Source organism: Acipenser ruthenus, chromosome 31 (genome assembly GCF_902713425.1).
Source record: "Acipenser ruthenus chromosome 31, fAciRut3.2 maternal haplotype, whole genome shotgun sequence".
In the NCBI taxonomy this organism is placed as follows: Eukaryota; Metazoa; Chordata; class Actinopteri; order Acipenseriformes; family Acipenseridae; genus Acipenser; species Acipenser ruthenus.
In genome coordinates, this window is record NC_081219.1 from 9,795,452 (window position 1) to 9,822,784 (window position 27,333).

The following is a 27,333-nucleotide window of genomic DNA, read 5'->3' on the forward strand; positions in this document are numbered from 1 at the left end:
ATGGACATCAGATATTTGGTAGTCATTTACAGTACAAGTGTTTTCCAATTAAAAATGACGGCGGGTATATCTATTCAAAACATGCAACTAAAGGGCTCCAAGTACAACTATTATCAGCATTACCAAGGTCAGTTGAGATACAGAGAAAATGTGCTGTACTAGCCCTTTTGTTATTGCCATGTACAATCATAATTACATCTATGAGCAGGATTTAAAACAGCCGAGCTTACTGTATTAAAGGTGTGTTTCTTTACATGCCATGTCCACTCAATGAAACCTTTACTTTATATAACTTTATTTAAAGTACCTCCGCAGCCAGGAAGATTATCTTCCTGGCTGCAGAGGTACTTTAAATAAAGTTAAAAATGCACACATTCGTCAAAGTTCAGACGTATTTATCCCCTTTTTATTTAATTATATGGACAACAAATATATCTTAAATACTGTACATAGATACAAATTTGACTTTACATCGCTGACATAATGAAGGCCGGTTTTGATATGTAAACAATAAGAACATAAGAAAGTTTACAAACTGGCTCAATATTCCATATGGGTTTAAATAACATATTTTAACTGCGGTATCTGAAATATAATCAAATATATTTTCTATATACTGTATTTATTTTTCAGTTGCAATACCCCAGACGCTCGGTGTTTTATGTTTTCAGAGGTACCTGTGAACGTCATTCAATCAAGCGTTCGCCTCAAAGTGCAGGCGCAGGCGCCTTTCAGACCACAGAACATTTTCATCAACATCGACTCAACTCGGCAGTTTCCGTTGGAACTGCTCGTGTAAGCCCCCCCCCCCCTTTTACCTCTTGAAAAAGCAAAATAAATGAGCATTACATTTTCAACAAAGCACCGCACTAGGTACTCCAAATATCATTAAACACTTTGCAATAGGGTTGTAAATTAAAAATAAAATATAGAAAATACGATACATGTTCCATTGCACTTCGATTGTGACGCCACCGTGTTTGGGATTGTGACGTCGCTTGTACACGTCGCCTAGCAGGATGTGCTCGTCGAAGATGGCGATTGTGTGTGAGACTTTCAGACCTACTATCTTGTAGGAATTCATATTTAATTCGCTTTTATATCAAGTACTATATTTTGTATTCGTTGGGAGACCCGGATTCAGATTATTCAAGGTAAGGAGCGTAGAAATCAATTATCCTGTGAAAATAAAGCTGTATTCTGTAAATGTACCGGGTCGGATTATTACGAGTTTGGAGCACAGTGGGATTTGACAGCACGTAGACATATGTATCATGTTATCACCCTTATAACCGGGGTTTTAACTCCCAATAAAAGTATTTAATCATTTTAAAGAAGCTCAGAAGTTGAGGTTGTCTGTTGCCGTGTTACAAATTGATCCTTTATCATGAAGAGTATGTCCGTTAGTTTGTTTACACCGCGGCACCAATGTTTTGTTCACGGTTTCTTGCTAAACCGTAAATACGTTTACTCCTAGTTTATACATACTCGCCTATGCACTTCGCGTTTATATTGTTTTTTGACAGGCTATGTGCTGCCTGTACGTTCATTCTGCATCTATTCTGGGTGCCTGGAATAAATCATTGCACGCTTTCTTTAGTGTATTTTTACAAAGAACCTTGTGCTTGTCGTTCAGAGTTTATCCCAGCAAGTATTCCCCAAGTTGCAATAATATCCTGCTTGTTATTTACAACATCAAGCAGAAGACTCAAATGATCATTGTTACATTCATCTGCTGTTGCCTTTCGTAACGATTATTATTACTTTTTGATTTTATCTTTGATTTGGTTCTTTTTGTATTATAAAGGGTGCAGTTATTCACGAGTAGCATTACAAGCGAGCCAGTTGCCTAAGGGTAGCATCGGGCAAAACATGATGTTGCATACAATTTGAGTTTAAATAATATGACAGATTATTTAGTGCGTAGATTGAGTGTGTATTATTGTTGCCTTTTAAAATATATTTTAAATGATTACTTAGACAGATTACTTAACAGATCGAGTAAGTATTTTATTGTTGTCTGAAACACCTACAGCAGTTGTTTTAGAAACTGTCTGACAGGCGAAAGGTAGATTTGCCCTTAACTTTTGGTGACTCATACTGATCACTGAGGCAGGTGTCACTTAGTGATGATGATGCTAGACTTAACACGATTTTAAGCGTCTTATCTTGGGTTAGTTATTGATTGTTTGTTTATTTTTAAATAATTATTCCACCCTCTGTATTAAGAGAACAATCAACTTTAAAGAGACACATTTGATTAACAAATGATGATCTGTATGTCTGTCAACTTTCCAAAACAGTGATGGTAACTTTTCTTTAATATAAATACCTCCTAAATATTACTAGATTTGACAGAGTTAGAAAATGTTTTACTCCTGGCCTTATAAATCGAGTCAGTTGCTGTGACTCTTACATTACATTGAATTAAAGATTAATACAACGTTCCTCTTTTTCTTTTCTGGTGTTTCTATTATGCATAAGCCTTTGGTATGATTTTATTCTGCATGTTGATTTAGGTCATCGTTTTCATGGTTCTGATACATGTAAGTGATGCGTATTATTTTTTATTTGAGAATCTAATTCTATAGTAAGATACGATTTGTCATTTTGCAATGATGTAAATTCCTGTAGGTTATTATGGCTATAGGTTCAATGTAGAAACTACAAATAGCTTGAGATTGCTTGACTGTGTTTGATAGGGTGTTGTAGATAAACAGAGGACCAGCCCTGGAACTCTGTGTAGCATGCATGGGTTTGATTTTTATTTATTTTATGTACTACATACTAGTTGTGCACTGTAGCGTTTCTTAATTCAAATCATTATTTTTTTATTTTACTTTTGTCTTATCACAGCTGAGATTTAACACAGCTTTGTGCTGGAATAAAGTTTCTGTCGACTGGAATCAAAACGGCCATGCAGCCACCTCCTCGAGCTGAACCCCCCGGGGCTGCCGCCCTCCCACCTGTAGGGGTCCCCAATGTGTTTCGGAGAAGCAGTCCTTACAGCAGAAGGGCGAATGTACCAATGTCAGCGGCAGCTGCACCTGTGCCACCAATGACAGACCCCTTTGCGTTCGGCAGGCAAACCCCTCAAAACACACCTCTGGGAAATCCTCCCCCTAAGAGCAGCCCTGTCCCTGTGCAAGGACCGCCTCCTTCAAGTTTCACACAGCCAGGCCCAATCCAGAATCAGTTTGCACCCACACAGACATTAGGTAGTACCCAGGGCCTCCACTCTGTACCATCATCATCGGCTGGAGTTAACCTCTTTACCTCAAACAGCTGCGTGGCTCCATCACCCCTGCCAGGACATTTTAATAACTCAAACAGATTTGCCTCGCCAACCCCTCATGTTGGAGAACAGGAACAGCTTAAATCCAGAGAACATTCACCCTTTAACGTGCAAGGATCACAACAAAATAACTTTGTCGGTCCTCCTCATGCTGCAGCCCCTCTCCAGAACAGACCTCCTTACGGACAGGATATCAGAGGAGATCCCATCTCTTACAACCCCACAGTACCTAATGCAATGCCGTTCCCTGCTCAGAACATGCAGCCAGCAGCCACTTCATGGATGCCGGATTACGGCAGTTGTCAACCTTCGGCCCAAAACTACTTTCAGCCTGGTGAGCATCCAGCCCAGCAGTTTGGTGTTCCTGTGCCAACCTCATCCCCAGCTAATATACCATCTCAGACACCTCCCCAAAACCAGATGCATTCAGAACAACAACCCCAGGTTGGGCAGCAAAATATGACACCTTTCCTAGGTTTTGTTAACAGTCATCCGCCACCAGACAAAACAGAAGGAAGTAATCCACCTGTTTCCCAACACCATAACCCTCCATTTCAATCTCAAAATCACTTCAGTCAAAACTATGGGTCGTCTAATACCTGGTTTAACCAGCCACACCAAGAGCATTTCTACCAGCAGCCTGGTGCGGCAGAAACCAACTTCCCTCCTACTAATACCGGACAAGCAGGGCTTCCACCAGAAGGCAACCACATTCCTTATGAATCAGATACTGGAACCGTTTCAATGTTTTTCAAAGGTAATGAAGTGGAAAATGAAGAAACTCTGGCAAGTGAGAAGAAAGCCATGAACAGTGTTCCCGGTGGAGAATTGTTTCTGCAAAGCCAGGGTCAGCCACTAATGGGTGTTGATGTGGCACAGAATGCGGCAGGAGTCCATCAAAGTTTTGATCATTATGTGACCGGCCCTATTAATGCACTGTCCAGCTGTGAAACGGGCCCCTATCTGAATGACAGTGCTTTTGTAAGTGAACCCCAAAAGAACGCTGCGGTGCACTTTGACAATGTGGAAAACCTGGAATGTGCACCTAATCTGGAGGTTTTACCTAGCAACCCACTCAATATCCCACCAATGCCTCAAACTGTTCCTGAAGGTGCAGGGCTTGGACCAGTCCCAGGCCAGGAAAATCTAATTCCCCACGTAGCTGATAATTTTGAAGGGGGGCCCAACTTGGAGACTCCAGATTCTGTTCTTGATCGTCCTGTGCGATCTGAAAGCGTCTCTTCCAGCTACAGTAATGTAAGTCATGGTAGCGCATCTAGTTCCAGAAGACCGCAAGGAGTGGTGGGAACATTTATACAACAGGAAATTGCAAAACCCCCTCAAGAAGTCTCTGCCGGTTATTTTGAGCAAGTTGATAGTTCTCCTGCAGGAGATGCAGTCGTACAAAACGCTGCTAACAATGTGTATCACAGACAGCTTTCCCAGCCTCCAACACCTAGCCCTCCCAAACCAACAGGAATATTTCAAGCTAGTGCTAACAGTTCCTTTGAACCAGTCAGATCCTACTCAGTTGGAGTTAAACCCGTTGAAGTTGATCAAGCCAGGATGGTGATGGAGAAAAACAGTGGAGCGCAAAGCAATGTCCCACGTGGGGCAGTGGTTACAGACGCATCACCTGGGAATCTTGAACAGCCACCTGACAACCTGGAAAACATATTTATGCCCACAGGACAGCCACCTGTTGGTAGCCCAAGTAATGTGTTACAGCCCATCAGCAAGCCTACAGTAGAAACAGTTCAGCCACTGCCTGATAGAAGACCATCTTCTAGAGCACATGCTCCACGCTTGAAATGCGAGAGTCCTGCCACTACCCTGTGGGCTCAGAATGAGATCATGCCACTGAACATTCTCTTAGCTCCAGCTGCCCCTCCTGTTCATGTCTTTAAGCAGCCAAGCATGGAGATTATTCAGCCCCCAGAAGATAGCCCTTTGGATCAACCATTGGAGCAGCAGGCTGCCCACAAAACATTTATCTCACAAAAGGCTGATGTGTCTTCAGAGAATCTTGAGAACCCTCCTCAAGGTGGTGAGGGTGACCATCTGAAGCAGCAGGCAAGTTTTGGTTATGCAACCCTGCTGGTCTCTTCACCTCCCACCGAATCATTCCAGAATCAACCAATTTTGATTGCCCATCCTACTCAGAACTACAGTGTGGTTCCTCCAAATAATCCTCCTGTTTCTTTACCTAATCAAACTGATCAAGTTAGCCTAAGTGAACCCTTAAAAAACCAAGGAGTCGAGGACATGACTGTGCCAGTCAGCCAGGCTCCTGGAATTAATTTGACTTCTGGAGCCAATGCAGTTCAACCGGGGTTTCTATTGAGCACTTCCATGCCTAATTGTCAACCACAGTTAATTTCTGTCACACCAAGTTTATCTGGAATTGTCAGCAATCAGCCAATAAACTTGTTAATTCAGCCGCCACCTAATCAAAATCCCCTTAATTTAACACTAGATAGTAGACATGGCATGAAACCAGCAGCAGAAAACACTTATGAGTCAGCAGCCTGGCCATCAAATCAGGCAGCAGCTACTGATCCTTCCAATTCAGCGCTTGGTCAAAAGGCGAATCTTTCTGTGTTGGCTAATAATTCTCAAAGCCAGCCTGCTGGTCATCACCAAAACGCCACCAATCATGTACTCCTTGATTTTACCATGCCCCGTACACAGGCCAACCAAAACCAAGATCCTAATCAAACCAATCTTCTGTCTTCTGCTGGTTCACAACCGCCTCCGCCCTCATCGCAGGGCTTGAGGCAAGGTGCACAGGCCAATAATCCAACAGGTTTTTATCTGCAGGTTACCAAAGATGCTCAGCAGTCAGCTGGGACTGGACAGGCACCTCAAAAGCAAACGGCTCCAGCTTCACAGCAGACTGCTTTAAACCCCCAGCAGTCAGCTACTCAACCAGGGTTCCATGTAAATGAAGGCACAACGCCAACCCAAAGCGTGCAGGGTCCAGGACCTCAAAACAACCAGTACCCACAGTCTTTTCCTTTGGTACCTGGGCCTCAAGGAGTGGGAGCTCCTAATCCACCAATGGGATATGGCACGACAGGGCCGGGTGGCACACAGCACCCCATGTACCCTCCACAGCTCTCCAGTTCACAGCCGCCTTCATTAGTCAGTTCTTCACAGCAGCCTCCTCAAGATCTGCAGCGGCCAACCCCTTCACACACACCTCAGCAGATGTACGGGCCGCCACCTCAGCATCCAGCAGCAGGGTATGGGTATTATGGTGGTGGGGCCTATCCTGAGTATCCAGATGGCAGGCATCCTTATCAGCAGCCCTATCCTCCTGGTGATCCACGGACTGCTCAGCCATACTATCAGGTATCTTTTCTGTCAATGCAAATATAGGACTGTGTCCTACTTGTGAGCTGCAGTTAACAATTGTGAGTAAATCAAATATGACCAACTGAAGAGAGTCAAATTCACAATCCAAGGTGGTTTTAACAGTATTGTCATTGTGATTTGTTTTTCTATAAGAAATCAAAGCCAACAAAAATATTGTTGTCTTAATTCATATTTCTACTGTACACTTTGTTGCTCATTTGTCTTAAGTTGGTATTGATTTTCTTATCAAATGTAATATTCATCAGCCTTGTTTATATAAAAATAAATATCAAATTGCATTGTTTGGAAGTTACAGTTAAATATTATTTAATGTTTGCAAATATTATAGATGGTACTTTACAGCAGTATAAAGTCTTTATTGAGCATTGTGGAATGCAAGAGGATTCATTACAACCAAACACTGTACATCTTGATAAAAGCCAAGGAGTATATTACATAGTTTAAATCAAGTTTTCAAAATGTCTGCTTTTGCTAACTTTTTTTTTTTTTTTTTACTGTAAACAGCTGGCTTATTGGCAGCATTCTTTATTTGAACAACTTTTAACAAGGGCGGGCTGCCTGCCTAATTTCAAAACCTAATGAAAGATGTATGTCTTCCGTAATACATGTTCCTTTTATAGCCCGTTTAAAAACAATCCTTTACAATAACCAGATTTGTTTTTGTGACTCGCCTCGTGTGAGTGAGTTACTCCATGACCACGAATGTTATTTTGTCTAGGAGGATCCATACAGAAGGTATGACCCTCGTTACGTTCGCTATGAAGGGTACAATCCAGGATATCGGGAAGGGAACAGGTCTCAGTACCCTGAACAGCAGGAGCGCCCCAGTTCTAGAGCCAGCCAATACTCGGACAGACCTTCCTCCAGGTCATAATCTTTTTTTTTTTTTTTTTTTACATTATTTTGTAAGCCTTTTTTGCAATGAAGTCATGCCTTATGATTATTATGGTCTTTAAATTGTAATATATATTTTTAATGCCTAAATGATTTTGCATTGTCTATATATAAAAAAAAAAAAAAAAAAAAAAAAACATCACTTTCTCTGTTTTGAAGCCCAGCGGAACACGGGTGACCTGCTTTAAAGAAAGATGCAATAGGCTTGTCACTTTGAATTGCACATTTCCAAAATGTGGGCCCCCGTGTGCATTTCAGGGTATAGCAGAAATCTGCGAGACAGCACGGTCTCTTCGGTTCATTTGTGCTGTGCTCTGTTGTGTGTGTTATTCGTGGTTGGAATTACTACAAAGACTCTGTGTTTAATCCTACCAGCGTCTCAGTGCTACTTCTAATTTGAATGTTTTCAAGCTACATGTGTAGTATAGTACTTAAAATGAATTGCAGACTGCTCCCTAATAGTGCTCTAAAAAGATGATTCCTCTCAAAGCATCAGAGTTTAATTGCTGGCTAGGACAGATACTTCATGTATCCAGTTTTAAGGGTTCTCTTGTATAATGGTTATTACTTTCATCTTTTTTTTATTTCATAAAGCACTCCAGAGGTTTATTCCTAATTTAATTTTGTTAAACAGTAAAACCAAAATGGGACCTCATTAATTTCTGTAGTTTTTTTATTTTCTTTTTTTTTTTATTCCCAACAGACAAGGCTATTCTGAAGACAACTATCTGAAGGGTGGCCGAAGTGCCTATGATGATTATTATGCAGACTACTATAAAAAACAATATGACTATGGAGGTAAGGCTGCAAATAAAATACTGTTTAAGCCACAGACTTGTTGTTTTGAGCATTTTTGAACCAGAAAAAAAAAATTAATGAATACAGACCTGTGTTTGTCTTCATATTATGCATGCACAAATGACAAATATCTTGAAGTTTTTGCTTTTCCAAATAAGAACATAGTTAAAAAGGGTTCTTCAAAATCTTTAATATATAATGTTCTTTCATAATAGATCGCAGCCAATGGGACCGTTATGATCCAGCTTCCTATGACCCTCGATATAGAGAATACTATGAGCAGCAGTACTGGTACAACTATGACCCTGAGGCTTACCGACGAAGAGAGCAGTACTACAGCCAACAGTATCCCAGGTATAACAGAGATCACTTTTTAAAACGTTGGTACGTAATGTAGATCAAAATTAAAATACATACAAATAAAACTGGACCTATGAGTAAGAGTGGAGAGTTTTGTGCTTTGGATGAACAGTTTAACTTCCTCATCACAATTCAAAGTGTTTTATTTGATTGGGAAGAAGTGGATTTTCCTAAAATACTGTTTTTTGGTTTTTTTTTTTTCTTAAATCTTCTGGCAACTAAAATATTTTGGGTTCTTTATAAATTGTTATTGTTACTGATTCTTCTTCTGGATGGGAATAAACACTAGTCTCATATATTTAGTTTTTGCAGGAGGTTACTTGCTACCAAGAAAATATAATTAGGCAGCATATGTAATAACCAATCATTAACACATGTAATTCTAGTGACATCATTGCCTCACCAGCACTTTCTTCTTAGGTGGGGAAATACAGCAATTAACAAAGCAAAACAGCACCTAAACTTTATTCACTGCAGTCAGTGTAATAGTGTTTACATGAGCAAGCCGTGTCTTGATATAATTGATAGGCATACTTCATGTTTATGAATTTAATAAGAGAGTGATCCCTGTAAAGTAATTAGTAGGGATGTGCTTTTGGTACATTTTTATGAACATTTAAATGCTGTCAACGTTTAAACGTTGAAACCATATCTACACACACACGCACACTCTTTATATTACATTATGATGTATGTTGACAGCTCTGGTTAGTTTTTTCTAAGCAAAGAAACCCTAAATAAGCAAATAACGTTTGAACATCATAAAGACTGCAAAGTAAAAACAAAACAAACAAACAAACAAACAAAAAAAAAACGTACACACCAAAGTATATATTGAAATTAGGGCCGTCACTTGATTCAAATTTTTGCTCAGTTAATTTATGTGCATTAGTTGATTAACCGGTAGATTCATCCGTACACATTTTTTAATAACATTTTAAAGTCGTGTTATACGTATTCACAGGGATGTAAGGGCTAAATAAATGTCAGCCAAAGCGTTCTGTATATTATGGATGTTTGCTTTTTTTAACTCTGTCCACAGCAATTTCTGAATGCTTTCATTTCAAATGTGAAGCATGATACGGCAATTTTCTTTGGCATAATTATTTACATACCACGGTTTTCTCGTCCGGTTCCTCAAAATACTTCCAAACGTGGCTTTGCTTCGTTCCTTTGTTTATAGATGCCATTTTATTAAAAATATATAACAAACTTAATAAAAAAAAAATGCTTGTCATTAACTTTATTACACTGTGGAGTTGAAACCATATCACGCCTACTACGAGTGGCTCACCTGGTAAAAGCACAGCCACATGGTGTGCAGGGTGAGTCATACAGCGCAGGTTTCTGGCTGGGCGAGTCGCCGGTCTTCGCTGGGGATTTCAAAGGGAGAGTTGCATTGGCTCTGGCGCTCCCATGGGTTAGGAAGGCAAAACCAGCAGGGACTGCATCTCTTCATCGCGCTACAGCGGACCCTGCTGGCCAGGCACCCAGTGAGCTCAGAGCGGACACCTGCAGGGCTGGCCTTTGTCCTCCAGAGGCTGACATCCGCTCTCGAGTTCCTGGGTGTAAAAGAGGAAGCTGCCTTGGTTGTGGGATTGGAGGATACCCACTAAACCTTCGGGTCTTCTGAGCTGTGTGGGGAATTGCTGTGGTGAGGAGAAAAAATGATTGGATATTCCAAATTGGGGAGAAAAATCACACATTTCTTTTGTATTTTTATATATATTTTTTAAATGTCCCCCCCTAATTTTACAGACGGGAAGGATATGATGATCGCTGGCAGTATGATCCTCGCTACGACTCCAGCTTTGATGATGAGAATGCTCACCCGAGAGACCCCTATGGGGATGAGTATGACCGACGCAGTGTCCACAGTGAACAGTCAGCCCACAGTGTGCACAGCTCACATAGTCAGCAGAGCCGCCGAAGCAGCTTCAGCTCCCGCTCACAGCAGGTAAGGATGATAAACCCTCACCAGCACCAATATTCATTAAAGCACAAGGTGTTAACATGGTGCTGACATCATTCCAGTAAACCTAATTCTGTATATATTGATATCATTTTGTTCATATCAGATTCTCTTGTATGACAAAGCGCACACATTATGGTAAAGGTGAACTCGATTTTTTTATTTGAAGCTGTTGGAGAAGAATATTTTTCGAACAGTCCTTGCAGAGACTTCAGTGCTGTACGTCCGGTCAGATTTGTAGTGTCAACAGTATCCTCTGAGCAGTATTTATGGTACCTATCAAGGACCTGTTAATTCCGGTTTCAAATGTGAGAAGGTTTTATCTTGGCTTCAATTATAAGAAGACAGTGTAAAGATCACACTAATAAAATGCAAGGAAATTGTTTACAGAGTTGTTCCTTCAGGAAGGATTCCCAGGTGGTGCTATTTCTCTATGGCTTGTGCCCTCATCAATGTCAAAGCTTGCCTAAAAATAAATTGGCTGTTTAGGCTCATGTAATCAATGGTGATTTATTTCTTACAAAGCAGATCTGTACCACTGAAAGAAATCAAACTGAAGGAACAATACCATTAAACATCAAATTCATGTTTAATATAATGTGTGCCTCTTTCATATGGGAAAATGTGAGCTGCATGAAGTGGCTGTCTTGTTACAGCAGCACCACACATTTTGGAGAATGGATTCTTAGGGAAGAAGTTTATGAGAATGTAAAGATAATGTATGCAAAGGCTCTAGTTCTTTTTTTGCCATGGTTATGTGTTACAACGTCACATTGTTTCCTGTTCAGAGTCAGGTTTACAGAAGCCAGCAGGACCTTGTCACTGCTGGATATGAAGCCCCGAGCCAGCCTGCCGCTCCAGCAGATTACTCCTATGGACAGTACACTGACAATGTAGGAGGCCATCAAGGATTCACAGACTATCAGTACCCAGCAGAAACAGGATGGCAATCTGTTGAACAAGGTAAGACTAAAAAGACAATGTGCAAATTACTACTGTACTACTAAAGATATAAATAATGATGCATCCTACAAAACATCTGTTTACTCATATATGTTTGATGTTGCATCACATTAACACTTTGATTAAGTGACAGGCATGTAGAGGATTACACCAGTGGACCACAGTTTCAGAATCCCAGGGTATATAGAAGCTGTCTGTGTTGCACTTACAGTTTTAAATGTGATGTAGGCCATGGTGATATTTCTCAATGATACTGATGGTTCTCATTTGGTATTCACAGCAGTGGCTGTGGTTGTATGTAATTAACCACCTTCGGAGTGAGAACTGCTGTCCACGTTTAAAAGAGCAGTTGGAACTTCTTCTCAATGGGTTTTACTTATTCTGCTTACAACCTGTTCTTTCTTCAGTGCCTCCAAGACCTGTAACTCCTGAGAAGTTTACAGTTCCTCACATATGTGCCAGGTTTGGTCCAGGAGGTCAATTAATTAAAGTTCTGCCCAACCTACCTTCTGAAGGCCAGCCTGCTTTGGTGGAAATACATAGCATGGAGGTAAAAACAGTGGCGTTTATTTAGAAAAGTTTACAAATCGCTTTAGTGCACATTATTTAGAGTAATATGTACAGTATCATTGAATATAAATGAGCAATGCAAAAGTATTTTAGTTAAAACCAATATTTAATTATTCAGCCATGTAAGCCTAGAATGGTTTCAAGATCGGGCTGCTAGAGTTGCTTAATGTTTCGTTTCATTTCCACAGACCATGTTACAGAGCACACAAGAGCAAGAAGATCTGAGAGCATTCCCAGGACCTCTTGCAAAGTAAGTCTGTTCAGCAATGGCCTGCACTTGGCTAACCTGCCAAATATTCATAATGTTTTGCTTAAAGACAGCCCTGTTTACGAACATTTCAGCAAATGCCTTCATCACCGCTACAGTATTACCTCATAATTTATGATTGTGTTTTCAATTATGCATGACTTACTGCATTACAGAGTATCTGTGGTAACAGCCTTGTTTGTGTTTTTTTCTAGGGAGGAAACCCATAAAGTTGATGTAATCAAATTTTCTCAGAACAAAGCTATGGAGTGCCTGAGAAACGACAATCTGCTTGATAAAGATTCTGCAAGTCTAATCTGGGAGTTCATTGTATTGCTCTGCAGGCAAAATGGGGTTTGTATTCTACTATTGCCCATAATTGAATATAATAAATGTGTAACATTAACGGATGAACTGTAGAAATGTCAGCATTTTTTATTATAGTAAAGCAGAAGTGTGTCTTTTGACCAAAACATTTGTATATGAAGAAATGCCTCTTAACTTTAATACTCTTAACATTGATTTTAGTTGTAAATGCAGGTTTTATGAGGGCTTTTGTAGGACAAACCTCATATTACAGGTCTATCTAATTTTGAATACCGGTTTTAACTTACAGATTAGTATGGTAAACGGTTTCACGTTGCTGCTTCAAACAATTGAAACAGTCTCTTTTTTCAGACTGTCGTTGGAACTGATATTGCTGATCTCCTGCTGCGGGACCATAAGTCAGCCTGGCTGCCTGGAAAGTCACCAAACGAGACGAACCTGATTGATTTTAACAACGAGGCCCTGGACCGAGCTGAGGAGGACCCTGGCTCTGGGCAGCTCTCCCTGCTCTCGGACACTTTCATGAGTGTTCCTGAAAACGCAGGCAAAGAGACGGAGCGCTTCCGGGAGCTTCTCCTCTTCGGCCGCAAGAAGGTAAGATGGACTTTCTAATCCTAAAGCACACCACTGGGTTCCATGTACTCCATTTAATACCTTGTATTGACATCTGCATTAAAACAAGACTTGCAAACAACAGAGCTAGTTTTAAATGGGCATGGTGCATTAGTAGTCATTATATTAAAGTTTACACAGTCATTGTTATAATCTAATCATTACGCTGCGGGTGTCGTCTGTGATGATTGATGTTTTAGTCTTCCTGTGGTTTGTGTTAATGGCCAGTTTAAATAATCTTGTTTTCCAGGATTCTCTTGAATGTGCAATGAAGCATGGATTATGGGGGCATGCGCTATTACTTGCCAGTAAAATGGATAGCAGGACACATGCAAGAGTTATGACCAGGTAATGTGGTTTTTTTTTTTTCCATTTATTTATTTATTTGTTTATTTATTTATTTATTTTCAATACTTACACAGATAAGATCCTGCTTGAGATTATGGTACTTTTTGTTTGTAGAAAACTTGGACGTTTGTTTTTATGACATCATTTTTTTCTGTCTTTGTATTTGCTTTTTAAGGTTTGCTAACAGCCTCCCTATTAACGATCCTCTACAGACAGTATATCAGCTGATGTCTGGTAGAATGCCTGCCGCAGCCACTGTGAGTACTAGATGCAACAGTGCAGCCAGGGGTGTAATATCACTTTCATTGAGACTGGATCTTTATTTTAGAGGATTTGTATAAAAAATTAAGGTTAACCCTTTGCGGTCCTATGTCGGACCTGGTCCGACATTGCAATTTTCCCTTTCTGGTCCGATGTCGGACCCTGTCTGACATCATCAAAAAGACGCAAAAAAAGGTCTCTAGTCGTTTTTTCTCCGGAAAAAGCTGAGAAAACCATTCAATGGCTGAGTGAGATCGATAGGAGCCGAGAGAAACCGAAAAAAAAAAGGGGCGTGTCTCATAAATATAGATAGCCCCGGCATCACATAGATAACATGGACATAAACAAACAAGATAGCTGCTTCTGCATCCTGTGCTCAAAGAATATCACTAACATTTGCAGAGCTTTTTTTAGATGTTATAGTAAGGGCAGCAGTGTGGAGTAGTGGTTAGGGCTCTGGACTTCTGACCAGAGGGTCGTGGGTTCAATCCCTTGTGGGGGACACTGCTGCTGTACCCTTGAGCAAGGTACTTTACCTAGATTGCTCCAGTAAAAACCCAACTGTATAAATGGGTAATTGTATGTAAAAATAATGTGATATCTTGTAACAATTGTAAGTCGCCCTGGATAAGGGCGTCTGCTAAGAAATAAATAATAATAATAATAAATAAAATTATGACTTGGATCACATTATTGAGGAGTTTGGTGATAAAACGAGTGATCAGGAGATGATTTATCGGTATGCACTACTATCGAGAGGTATGTGAAAAAAACAGCGAACGAGGGGTGGGGCAGGGCTGGAGATGCAGTACTGAGTGTCCTGTTGATATGCAGTGCCTTTTAAACCTGTTTTACTGTGAGAAAAAATACTTTTAAACAGCGCGTCTAAAATAAACTGCACTTGTGAAAATTATTATTATTATTATTATTTGTTTATTTAGCAGACGCCTTTATCCAAGGCGACTTACAGAGACTAGGGTGTGTGAACTATGCATCAGCTGCAGAGTCACTTACAATTACGTCTCACCCGAAAGACGGAGCACAAGGAGGTTAAGTGACTTGCTCAGGGTCACACAATGAGTCAGTGGCTGAGGCGGGATTTGAACCGGGGACCTCCTGGTTATAAGCCCCTTTCTTTAACCACTGGACCACACAGCCTCCTAAAATAAATTGGACCTGACGCGCCTGAGACGTACTGAATAAATGGACCGCTAAGGGTTAAAGAACTTAAGGGCATATTTTCAAAGCATTTTTTTTTCCTCCAGTGTTGTGGAGATGAGAAGTGGGGAGACTGGAGGCCTCATCTGGCTATGGTGCTGTCGAATCTCACTAATGCCTTGGACCTTGATACTCGAACCATCTCTACTATGGGAGACACTCTTGGTGAATCACTTGTATTCTTTTATGTTACTCGCACATTTTGTTCAAAATATCCATTATACATGCATGTCTGTCTTATTTCTATAAATACCCTGGCTAGAAAACTATTGGTGGCATTTTAAAGGTATTTTTCATTTTAATGTTGAAATTAACCAGTCCTATGTTTGTGACATTTCCAGCCTCAAAGGGACTGATGGATGCAGCTCATTTCTGTTATATGATGGCCCAAGTTGGATTTGGTGTTTATACTAAGAAGTCAACTAAACTTGTCTTGTTGGGGTCTAATCACAGGTAAACTGCACTGAAGAAAAATAAATGACATTAGAAACACATTTTCTTTTTAAAGTTCACTGTTACATTTGCTGTCTTGAATTTGCATTAAAATAACGTTTTTGTTTGCATAATCCGACTTCATTGATAAGTAGTAAATATTTCGTTTTCATCTGTCTAGCTTGCCGTTCTTTAAGTTTGCCTCAAATGAAGCCATTCAGCGAACAGAAGCATACGAGTATGCACAGTCTTTGGGCTCCCAAACCTGTTTACTTCCTAACTTCCAGGTTAGTACTGTTCCCTCTCAGTGTTCATGCATTTCAATGGAACGGTTTTATTGCAGTCTGAACTAGATTATTACAAGGTTGTAACTCTTGTACTTTTTTTTCCAGGTATTTAAATTTATATATGCCTGCCGACTAGCTGAGGTGGGACTTTCTGCTCAGGCTTTCCATTACTGTGAGGTCATTTCAAGAACTGTCCTCAAGCGGCCATCCTACTATTCACCTGTATTCATCAACCAGCTCATTCAGGTAAACTTGATCTGCATTTCTTGTGTGTCCAGAGATGTCTTGTGCAATGTGTGTATGTCTTTGTTTATCATTTCTTTGTTCTCTCCCCAATAGATGTCTGCAAAGTTGAGATTCTTTGACCCTCAGTTGAAGGAAAGACCTGAGCAGGAGTTGTTTATTGAACCAGATTGGTTAGTTCGACTTCATCAGCTGGATGACCAGATAAAGGTAAGAAATGAAACTGCATACATTTAAAAATAAATACTTCTAAAGGATTGTGCTGTAATAGTGTGAATTTCTTTGTGTTTGTATAAAATCTAAGTGAATCTGTTTCTGGTGTGTGATAAAATATGTGTTTTGTATGGTGTAACCTACAATAAGCTGTGGTACTCTCTCTGATAGGAAGGTGCAATCTCCTATAATTCAGACCGAGCCACACCCCAGCAGTATGCTTGCAGCACCCCCAGCTCTGAGTTTGATCATACCAGCCAGACAGATGGCATTGGATTTCCCCAGGACATGACCTCCAATACATCAGAGATCCCTCTAATGACATCGTTGATGCCAAATGCAGGACCACCAGTGCCTGGAGTGCAGCTTATGCCACCAGGTAAATAGAATTAAGACATCTGTGTGGGGAAAAAAAGACCAGTTTTTGATATAAAGTCTTATTTCATAGTAGACCTTAAGAACAGTCTATCGGTGCCAGTGGTATGCAAATATATGCACTTGGCTGTGTCCTTGGGACCAAGGGGTGTTATTGGAATCAGTTTGTTTGGATAATCATATAATTACTTTGTTTGTTAAGATTACAGTCCCCATCAAAGAGAAGGAGATGCGATACCTTTTTATTGGACTAACTAAACAAAAATTAATCACGGCTACCATTTCATCTGTCAATTCCCAATCAAGAAACCTCCAGAAATAATGATGGTAAATGTCTTTTATATAGACTAGACCGCTGAGAGATCAGTGGTGTTTGTAAAATTGAAGTTCGTGTGATCCGCGTACAGCAGCATGCTTAAGCATGAGCCCTCTGTATAACTGTGACTCTAGTTAGTGTGGCATCATTGAGCAGCAGTTTCTTGGCTTATAATTTTATCATGTTACTGTTTTTTTTTCTTCAGCTCCTCAGACTATCCTTGATGGAGCAATGCCTTCGGTCCCCTCCCCACAGTATGCTGCAGATGTCCCATTTAATCCAGGTCCTCCTCAAATGCAACCTCCAATGCAGGGCTCTGCACACCCCTCTCAGGGTCCAATGCAGGGCTATGCTCCTCCAGCCATGAACCCTGACCCAGGCTTTGGTGCACCTTATCTGCCAGAACAGTCTGTTTCATACACAGGGACCCCCTTGCCTCCACAAGGGTCCCTCAATGAGGCACTGCCGACTGTACCAGAGCAGCAACAAAACCATCAGCCAGGTCAGTAGGAAAAGATATTAGCCTTTGTTCCGTGTATCTTCATATTACCACCTTGGCTTCTTTCCCCTATGAGTATGCATTGTTATTATCAAATGAATTAAGGTAATGCAGGGTAAACTATGATTAGTACTTCTATCGTGGTAAATTTAAAATGTGAATTGAGAGACTTTAATCAGATTATCGCCACTACATTTATTGAAGCAACCTATTCTTAAACCAATGCATTTATATATACAATCTACAATTTAAATGAATAATACTTAGTTTGGGGGTGCTGGCTAAGATTTTTAAAACCTTGGTACAGAAGGGGCCGAGCATATCCAGTACCCATTGCCTTGCCCAGTGTAACTCCACTGACATGACGCTTGAAACTGTTTTTCTTTCTATTTGTTTAAAAGTGGAAAGGCGTTTAAGTTCCCTGCCATCCTCACCGACCAGAAATGCTTTCCCTCCGCAAGGACATATGGATTTCTATGACCAAATGGTCCACATGGTAAGAAATGGTTTTCTGAAGTAGTTCTAAGGCAGTGCTTTTCGTTTTAGTAGTTGAATCTAAACCTTAAACAAACTAAATGTAAAGCCTTTAGAATGAACTTGGTTTACTTATTGCTGTTTTAATATTCTGATTTACTTTTTTTTATTTTGCATTACATTTTTGTGATTGAAAGCATTACTAAATCCTGCATGAAAACAGTCCTTACTGTAGTTTTTAAACAAAAGTTAATGATACTGCATGATTTAATTGCTGGCACTAATACATTGATCATTGATGTTGATTGCTAATTGGCATGTAATGTGGCTTTGTCTGACTAGGCCCCAGGCAGAAGGTCCAGGTCTACTTCTCAGTCTTCAATGCACATGGTATGAACTAGTCAAGCTCATTTAATACATTTGTTGTGCTTCAATAGGAGCTTCTACTAATCACTCAGTTAACATCCAATTGGATAACCCTATTACTAATTTTTTTAAAACCTTGACTGTGTAATTGAACATCTAGCCATGTCTTTCTCTGGGAACGGGTGCAACAATCCACTTCTTTCATGTCCATGACTCTTCATCTTTTCTTGATACTGGACTGTGATCCTATTTAGAGGTGGTAAATATCATTACATATAATGAAAATATGTTTTAATGAAACCATTCAGCTTTCCCAGTAGAAGATATCTTGTTGTTTTTCCAGATTTTGTGGATTTAGTGGTGAATGATGAGTGTAACCAAGAAGTGAAATAGATTCCCGTCCTCCGGTCACATAACCATGCATTTCTGTACTGTAGGGACATGGAAGACGGTCTCGCACAACATCCGAGTCTTCCAGTCACTCAATAGGACGTGACAGAAGAAACTCTGCTGGAATGCAGCCCACCCCACCTCCTCCGTCGATTCCAGAACAACCAACACGCAAACCAGAACAACCGAAGAAGGACTCGCCAAAAAAGGTGATCCAGCCTGTCCTTACAACCCAATCCCTTTGCTTAAAGAACAATTTGGTTCAAATGTACATATTTTTTCACATTAATGATTTTATAATGTTTGCAGTCGTTCTGAATGTTTGCAGTGTTTCTTCAATGGAATAATTGTAAGCATCATTACAGTTTAACGGGAAGGTGAAAACACTGAAATAAAGCTACAATTTCTTTTAAGAAATGCTTTATCATTTTTTTTTTAAGTATATATTTTTAGGTGATTTTAAAAAAGAAAAATCACCAATTCTGTTCCTATGCAAGTAACAGTAAAAAGTAGGGTAAACTATGATAAGTACTTCTATTGTGTGGCATATGAAAATATGATTAAAAAGTGAGTGAATTAAGAGGACAGGTTCTGAAGTGCAGATCACATTTCTCTAAGGACTTTCATCAAATTACCTACATTTATTGAAGCAGTTTCTTCTACGGCAATTCCCAGCTTCTTAATATATTAAAATAAACACTTTTAACTGCTTCCTAAATGCTCTCTATATGTTGTTGTTGTTGTTATTATTATTATTATTATTATTATTATTATTATTATTTATTTCTTAGCAGACGCCCTTATCCAGGGCGACTTACAATTGTTACAAGATATCACATTATACATTATTTCACATTATACAGATATCACATTATTTTTACATACAATTACCCATTTATACAGTTGGGTTTTTACTGGAGCAATCTAGGTAAAGTACCTTGCTCAAGGGTACAACAGCAGTGTCCCCCACTGGGGACTGAACCCACAACCCTCCGGTCAGGAGTCCAGAGCCCTAACCACTACTCCACACTGCTGCCCACATATGCTTTTATTTTTTCTGCAATACAAGATGAATGTCTACTGTGAATTTAGAAAAGTTAAGTGGGTAAAAGCCTTTTGGAGCGTGAAAGCTGCAGTGCAAAACAAGCTTCATGTACTAAAGCCACTATCTGATTCTTTAATCAGGGCGGGGGAGGAGGATGGCTCAGCTGGCTGACTCGAAAAGGAAAAAATGAGGCTCACCTACCGGACGATAAAAACAAATCGGTAAAGAGATATAGATACCCATCTTAAGTGAAGATGTTTTAAGAGCATTTACACATGCAATGTACTGTGTGCTTTTAATATCGCATTTAGAGCCCTTCATTTTTAATTGCGTCCAAAGGCATGTTTTCTGAAAGCAATGAAAACAATTCAACAACTGTATGATACTATCAAGAAACAACTTGCCAGCAGGCAGCAGCAGTTAACTTACTGCTTTTACTCATTTCTTTTTGGAAGAATTGGGGAAAGTCATAATTTGCTGATGTCAGATGAACAAATTGTCACCTTTTTCATTTTAGATAAGATTCAATTCTAGTTTTTATCCATATTATTTATACTATAACTAGATTATCGGTGCAGGCAGCAATAGTAACAGTATATGGTGCCATTTATGACAATAAGTCAATCAATCTGTCAATCAGTCAATCAATAACTTGGTACCTGAATCAATTGGTCGGTTAAGAAGGCATCAGATACTTTTACAGTACTAATAAAGTAATAGTTTGAGATAATAAAAATTTAGTTTAAGTGCATAATCATTTTTGTAGTTGTAGGTGTCAAAGTGGTAGATCACAACCAGTATGTGGTGGGTATAGTCATGTTATCTTTCACATTTCAGATTGTCTGGGATGAGAAGAAACAGCGCTGGGTTAATCAAGATGAACCTGAAGAAGAGGTAGGATTCAGATTCTTATTTGATTTACACAAATGTAGAAACCTAATTTTTGCTTACCTCGTTTCACTGTATTTTGGTTTTGGTAAAACCGTTCTGTGATCATAAAACCTGTATAGGGTGCTAATCCATTACCTGCTGTTTTCTTACAGAGCAAACCACTTCCACCACCTCCCCCTGGTTTCCCAAAGATGGGTCCACAGATGGCACAAATGGGGCCTGGAGGGCCACCCGGCAGTGGTCCCCAAGTTAACATGTTTTCAAGGAAAGCTGGTAAGTTTCTGAAAGCTCTTCCATTAAATATGGGTGTGCCATCTGCATTAGAATAGTGCAAAATATGGTAAACAAACTTGTACATTTGTGTTGGTGTGCAGTTCCAGCTGGACAAATCTTTCATTATGTGGGCATGGTTGGGGAAATGTAGGAAATGTGCCTGTGGTGTTTTACCTTCTCCACATAAATAACTAGAAGACTTCAGTCTCCGTTGCCTTTTTTAATCTCACCGCATGCTGTGCTGCCCTGTTCTAGCTGTTCTTTACTCAGTTGGTATTCTCATTCCAGCAGGTACAAGAGGTCGATATGTTGACATTCTCAACCCTGGAGGAGTAGGTACCAAGCCTCGTGGTCCTGCCCCTGCCCCAGCAGATTTGTTTGCACCTCTGGCACCGATGCCCATCCCTGCAAACCTCTTCGTCCCGAGTGCAGGTGTGTGTTCTGAGCACAGCATACGCTAAAGAGCAGATATAACAGCAAGCGCTTGACAATCAAGGATCTGTTTCCGTCTGACTTCTTTTTTTGCATGCCACTTGATAACATGGCATCCTATTTTAACTTGGCATCCTGTTTATTTCAGCTGCTGATGGTGGACAGTCTATGGAAGGCAGCATTGCTGAAGCGGAACCCCATACAGAACAGAGTAACATGGACACACAGGTACAACTGATCTGCCATACTGATGCCAGCAGACACATTCCATTAAAGGAGACTTGTGGCTGAGCTGATAAGCTATTCAAGCAAGTCCCTCAAATAGCATAAAAAAAAACATTTTAGATGGGCATGGGATTAGTTATTTTGAATTGCTGTTATATTCTGCAGTATTTGTGGGTTATTATGCTTGTAAGTATACTTCTACAGCCTTCACCTGTAAAAAATACAAATACTTATAAACATGTGAAACGATCCTTTAACATTTATAATTATCATTAGCAGAATAAATAAGTACAGATTAAGTTTACAATGGTACCTTTTTTTCAGTTTAACCCAGCAGCTTGCCCTCCTGGCTCTGAAGCACCTGTAAATACAGACGGGACACAGTCTGGGGAGGTATGAATCATTACTGATACAGAGTTCTTCAATTCAGAGTTCAGATGAACATTATCCTGAGCTATTTAATGCAAAAACTGCATATACACACGAACACGTACTGTGTGGTTTATTGCACCAGACAAAATGATCTGCCGATTCATAAATTAGATTTACTAGCATGATGTTACAAACATGCTCACTTTTTTTCATTTGCCCATTCTAATTTCCACATGCCGCACATGGAATATGATGCTTTGTTCAGTGTAATTTCATTTTTTAAATATAAATTAATGACATCGTTTAACCTTTAAAAAAAAAAAAAAAGTGGATTTGTACATTTTGAGACAAACACTTTTTAAACTTGACTATTCCAACTTTTATAAGGAGTGAAAATGTCAATTTATCAAGCATATGTTCAGAAAAATCATTCTTGCTTCTAATCTAGCACTTCTTTTGTACTCTGTGTTAGAAGCTTGTGTCTTAAAGTAAATAATGAGACCTGCCTGTTTGCTTTGGTGTGTGAGTGTGTGAACTTGTAATACGTTTGTAACGATTGTGGTTTATGAGCCATGCCTTAATCATATGAGCATGGGAAATTTCCTGAAGTTTTAAGTGCCAGGATAAAGAAACTCTTATTTTGTTTAATGAAGGAAGATTTTATAATCTAGTTGTTTTTTTGTTTTTTTTAGCCCATTTATAGTAAACTAATGTTAGAATCAATGCAAAAACTGTAAATAGTTTCTTCTACTTGGAGCAACGTTATTCCATGTTGTCCCTTTTTTATGTTAGTCTCCTGGCATTTAAAAAGTGAAGTCTGAAATGATGCTTTCATGAGATTTTCCTTGGATTGGAGGCTTTGAGCCGTGACACGCATGTTTGATTTTGGTTCATCTGGGTTCTTTTTGTATTTATTTTTGCTGTTTTGTAGCTCTCACGTTCTAGCTCAATGAGTTCATTATCACGTGAAGTGAGCCAGCATTTCAAACAGGTACACGCAGCTGGCAGTTCACTATTGCACGCCAAACTTCTTTTTATTTATTATTATAACCTTTGCACATTTACGTGTCTCAGATCTCACAGTCTCTGCCTTTAGCATTGCATACTTCACTAATACACAAGCAAAATTTCTTAATGTAATGCTTCATTAAGATTAGACCGAACATTTCATGATGCACTGTGCTTCAGATTTAATTTAGTTATGTAGTATTGCAGTCAGGCAAGCCGCAATAGAGAGGCTACTATTTTACTGGTGATCTATATTTTTAAAGTACCAGTGTATGAAAAAACATGCCTTGAATTGCTTCATAAATAGTCCAAGTGTTTGTTTTAGCAGAATTCTGACGTCTTTACATCGGGCTGGGGCGAACATGTATTTCATGTTCTAATATTCAGATTATTACAGCAGAGAAATCTTGCAAAACAAAGGAGCAAAACACAGTTCTGTACAAAAGATTGTTTTGTGATTTGTTAATGCATTTTATATTAAACCTGTTGTCAGTCTTACTTTGGTTTACTATTGTCAAAAAGCTGTGCTTGATTCTTCCAGCGAACATGGATGCGGATGTATCTCAGTGTTTGTTTGAATAATTGTCCCAGCACTTTATGAAGCATTTATGATCGCTGGATAAATCCTCATAATGTAATGCTCAGATTTGACATGATGATGTATGCTGAAGGCAAGGGTTTGTCACTGTCCTTTTCACTTTGTTGTAAACGTAACCATTTATTGCACCGAGTGCATGCTTTTAACAGCAATGTAATACCTCTTGTACAGTGCATGCTGTGCCATTAATAATGTGTTGGGAGTTTCAACTGGTTCAGAAGAGAGTAAACCATTTTTCATAAACAGTATCTCATTTTGTTCACCTTTCTAGTAGGTTTCTTTTAATACTGTTTTAAAAAGTTAAAACTCAGCAAAGTGCTGACAGGGTTGATCTCCCTTCAGAGCTCTAGTTTTGTTATCTCCTACAAGTGAGGTATGCTATCTACTAGCACTAACTACCTTACAGGGTGGAAATAAGACTCATATTGCATAGCAGTTTCATCCTTTGCAGGTTTTACAACAAGCTTGATTAGCCACAGTGTATAGGTAACAAGCTCAGGTGCGTCTTATTAAACTCTTAGTAAAACCAGGAATGGATCAAACTGCTATGCAATGGGAGTCTTATTTCCATCCCTGCGTTACTATAGTTTATTCCATGGATCACACAGGTAAACAAAAAAATAAACACTTTTATTAAGACACTTTGGCTTACCTGTGTGTGGAAGTCATACATCCCCTGGGTGTAACACAAGATTCCATTTGCCATGGGACAAATATATTCTTTATAGGTTCCTTGTTGAAGAAATGTTGACTTCTTTTGATGCTTTCTTCAGGCTCCTGATCAGCCCCCTGCTCATGGAGGTCTACCTGCAGGAGGTGTCACTTTCTATAACCCCTCTCAGTTTATGCAGGTAAGTGATGCTTTCAGAATTCAAAGCAGAAAACCTTTGCGAGGTCTGGGAGGAATTTCCTAGGGACTTTGATCTCTGACCTAATATGTCAGCAGTATCACTGTAGTGATAAATATATATTCTTTATTAAGATTATAGTTATGCATGAGGTTTACAGTTGATGTACCTATAGTAGTGCTAATGATTTCCATTACACGAGAGTAGATGTTAAAACTTCATGCTGATTTGAACTCGGCTCTCGCCAAGATAAGCACCAACTAAGACGTAGCTTTACAGTAAACTAATGTGATCCATAAAGGGTACTTGGTAATAAACTGCATTTAAACACAAGCTTTGAAAAATCCATTTCAGGTTTTTTGTGTGTTTTGTCCAGTTTTATTTAACCTGTAAGAGAAAAAAAATCACCTATTGAATATATGTGGGTCTGAATCAGAAATAAACACATAAATAAATACAAAAATGTACCAATATTCAAATAATATGGTACAAAATTTGGCTTACATTTCTGTAACTGATGCAAACATTTGTGCAATATATATTTTAATAATTTGACATGCTGTTTTAATGTGTTAATGTAGTGTGTTTTATTATCTTTCTTTATACATTTTAGCCAGCAGGACCATCGGCTGGCACGAGAGCGGGGAGATTCAGCCAGAGAAAATACCCAGCCATGAAGTAACATCTGCCAGCCTGACTCGTCTACCCTTTCAAGAAAACAATTAATTCCCACGTACAGTCAATAATTCATTGTGACATTAACTATTATAGGAATGCAAATTAAGATAATAAAACAATATCAAGATATTCATCCACAGTAGTTTTTTAAAGTTTAATATTATTGTCTTAAATCAGTATGTAACTATTCAATATAACTGTCCAATCGGGTCCATCAGAATCCATAGGTGAAATAATTGTGAATGTCACAATGCCGTATTGATCTGCATATTGTTCAAAATGTAATCAGCATTTGTCACACACTAAAAAGCTAACTTGCTCAGAATATTGAACAAGATGATTCGGGAGCCAGTAGTTTTACCATCATAGACAATTAGTAAAGCAAAATATGACATGTTTTAATTTATTGAATGCTTTTTATTGAACTATTGGTGAAAAACAAACTTGTTACCATTGAGCACAAGGACCATGCCCCTTGTATACCATTCCTCAATACACAAATCAGTGCCCTGCTTAAATCCTTCTTACAACTATGACTATAATGAAGACTCATCTTTTTTTCTTTTTTTTTTAAATTTGAATTGAAATGAATCACCTGTTTTTATCCTGTATGTATGTATGTAGTTCATTTTGTGATTCTATAAGGCTGCTGTCAAAACAAATTGTATAGCCTCTCTGTATAATAGGCAACGCTTGAACATCTGGAAGGGTGGATTGTGTGATTTTTTTTTTTTTTTTTTTTTTTTTTTTTTTTTTAAGTGCAATATTATATATGCTTTCTCTTAAGTGATATTGGTAAAGTGTCATTAAGAGGGGGGAAACGGCTTGACAGAAATGTGAAAGTGGTTGTTTACCCATTATGAGTGTTGGAATGTGATTTGTAATTACCTGCCCTATAGTACCTTGTCATAATTAACCACGGTCTTAATTGATCTGCTCTAAAGTTTTAACCATACTAAAGTAAAAAGGAAGACCAGAACCACGAAAAACCAGTGTTACTTTGGCAGAAGGTACCCGAATTCAACATCATTCGAATTTATTGTCGTAAATCTTTTCAAACATGTGTATATCAGAATCAAATTGTATTTATGATGTGTGGTCAAAAGAGGTGCAAAGCTTATTAATTAATGAATTAATCTAATTTAACATGACTAGGAAAAACTGTAGAGTATGAAATTCTAATCCTCGGTTGTACTTTTTTCAACATAGTACCAAAAGTTTTCAAAGCATCTACCAGTACAGAATGAACTTAAACATTTATGGAATGTTATTGGAGGGAGGAGGAGGGGGGCATAAAATAAGACTTCCCTTTTTGGTCTTCCCTTTTTTGATTGGATTGTCAACATTTTTTTTTTCCTGTCATTCTAAATGTATCTGGATCTTTGCTTTCGTGTAGTTCATGAAGCTGTATCTCCATGTAGACTGCTGAATACTTTTAACTCAGAAAGCTTCCTTTTGTTTAAAGAAGCTCTTATTTTTCCTAAAAGTGTTTGAATTGACACTGTAAGATTCTTAACAAAATAATAAATAAATATTTTGCGCTCTGGAGCACTTTCAAATGATACTTTGTGTTATTTTTTTTATGAATTTAAATAAGTCTGACTTGTCCTGTCTTTCTTTTACCACTACTATATATTTAAACTTTTCTATCGTTGTCACTTTAATTGAAGCAAAAACTATATGTTGAGTGTGTGAGAGGGGTTTTTCTGGAGACAAAATCTAAGACAGAGCTAAGGATTGTAAACTAGACAGACCGTTGGCTCCAAGTACACTGGATATGTCCATTAGTTCTAGCTATTACATGACCAGTGCTTTGCTCTTTCCCTTTTGAAGGTACTGGATTCCAAGTAAAAAACATTAAGTTCTGCTTTCACTCTGAGTAGGGTTCGCTGTGCTGCCAATGGACCCTTTTGATGTTTTTTGTTTATCCAAACTGTACTTTGCCTTTAAGAATCCCAATGAGAGCTGTTAGCATTATCATAATTACTACGTTACGTCCTGTTATGATACTTGATCCTGCTTAAGCATACATTTCAGATGCACCGCTGTCCTTTTTTGGCATACCATAAGATCACAGTCTATGCTAATACCTGAACTTTGTTCTGATTAAACAAAATCCAAAACA

The 27,333-nt window shown here is 38.9% G+C and overlaps 1 protein-coding gene across 5 annotated transcripts; it reads left to right on the top strand.

The window, feature by feature from the left end:
• Positions 1–956: 956 nt before the first annotated feature.
• On the top strand, positions 957–26,770 carry LOC117396914 (protein transport protein Sec16A-like). Of its 5 annotated transcripts, XM_059005172.1 has the most exons (32): positions 958–1,154; positions 2,857–6,649; positions 7,392–7,540; positions 8,271–8,365; positions 8,581–8,719; positions 10,484–10,682; positions 11,486–11,660; positions 12,068–12,210; positions 12,419–12,480; positions 12,693–12,831; positions 13,156–13,398; positions 13,667–13,764; positions 13,940–14,021; positions 15,291–15,408; positions 15,585–15,696; positions 15,857–15,962; positions 16,068–16,208; positions 16,302–16,415; positions 16,590–16,797; positions 17,315–17,611; positions 18,010–18,104; positions 18,425–18,472; positions 18,886–19,047; positions 20,024–20,104; positions 20,721–20,777; positions 20,927–21,047; positions 21,336–21,479; positions 21,628–21,707; positions 22,029–22,097; positions 23,008–23,067; positions 24,456–24,533; positions 25,144–26,770. In XM_059005172.1, the coding sequence occupies exons 2-32, from the start codon at positions 2,918–2,920 to the stop codon at positions 25,210–25,212; spliced, it is 7,416 nt and encodes a 2,471-aa protein (XP_058861155.1). In that variant the 5' UTR covers positions 958–1,154; positions 2,857–2,917; the 3' UTR covers positions 25,213–26,770. The 5 variants fall into 5 exon arrangements, with proteins under 5 accessions (XP_058861159.1, XP_058861155.1, XP_058861157.1 ...); XM_059005174.1 differs by lacking the exon at positions 23,008–23,067; XM_059005173.1 differs by lacking the exon at positions 18,425–18,472.
• Positions 26,771–27,333: the final 563 nt, after the last annotated feature.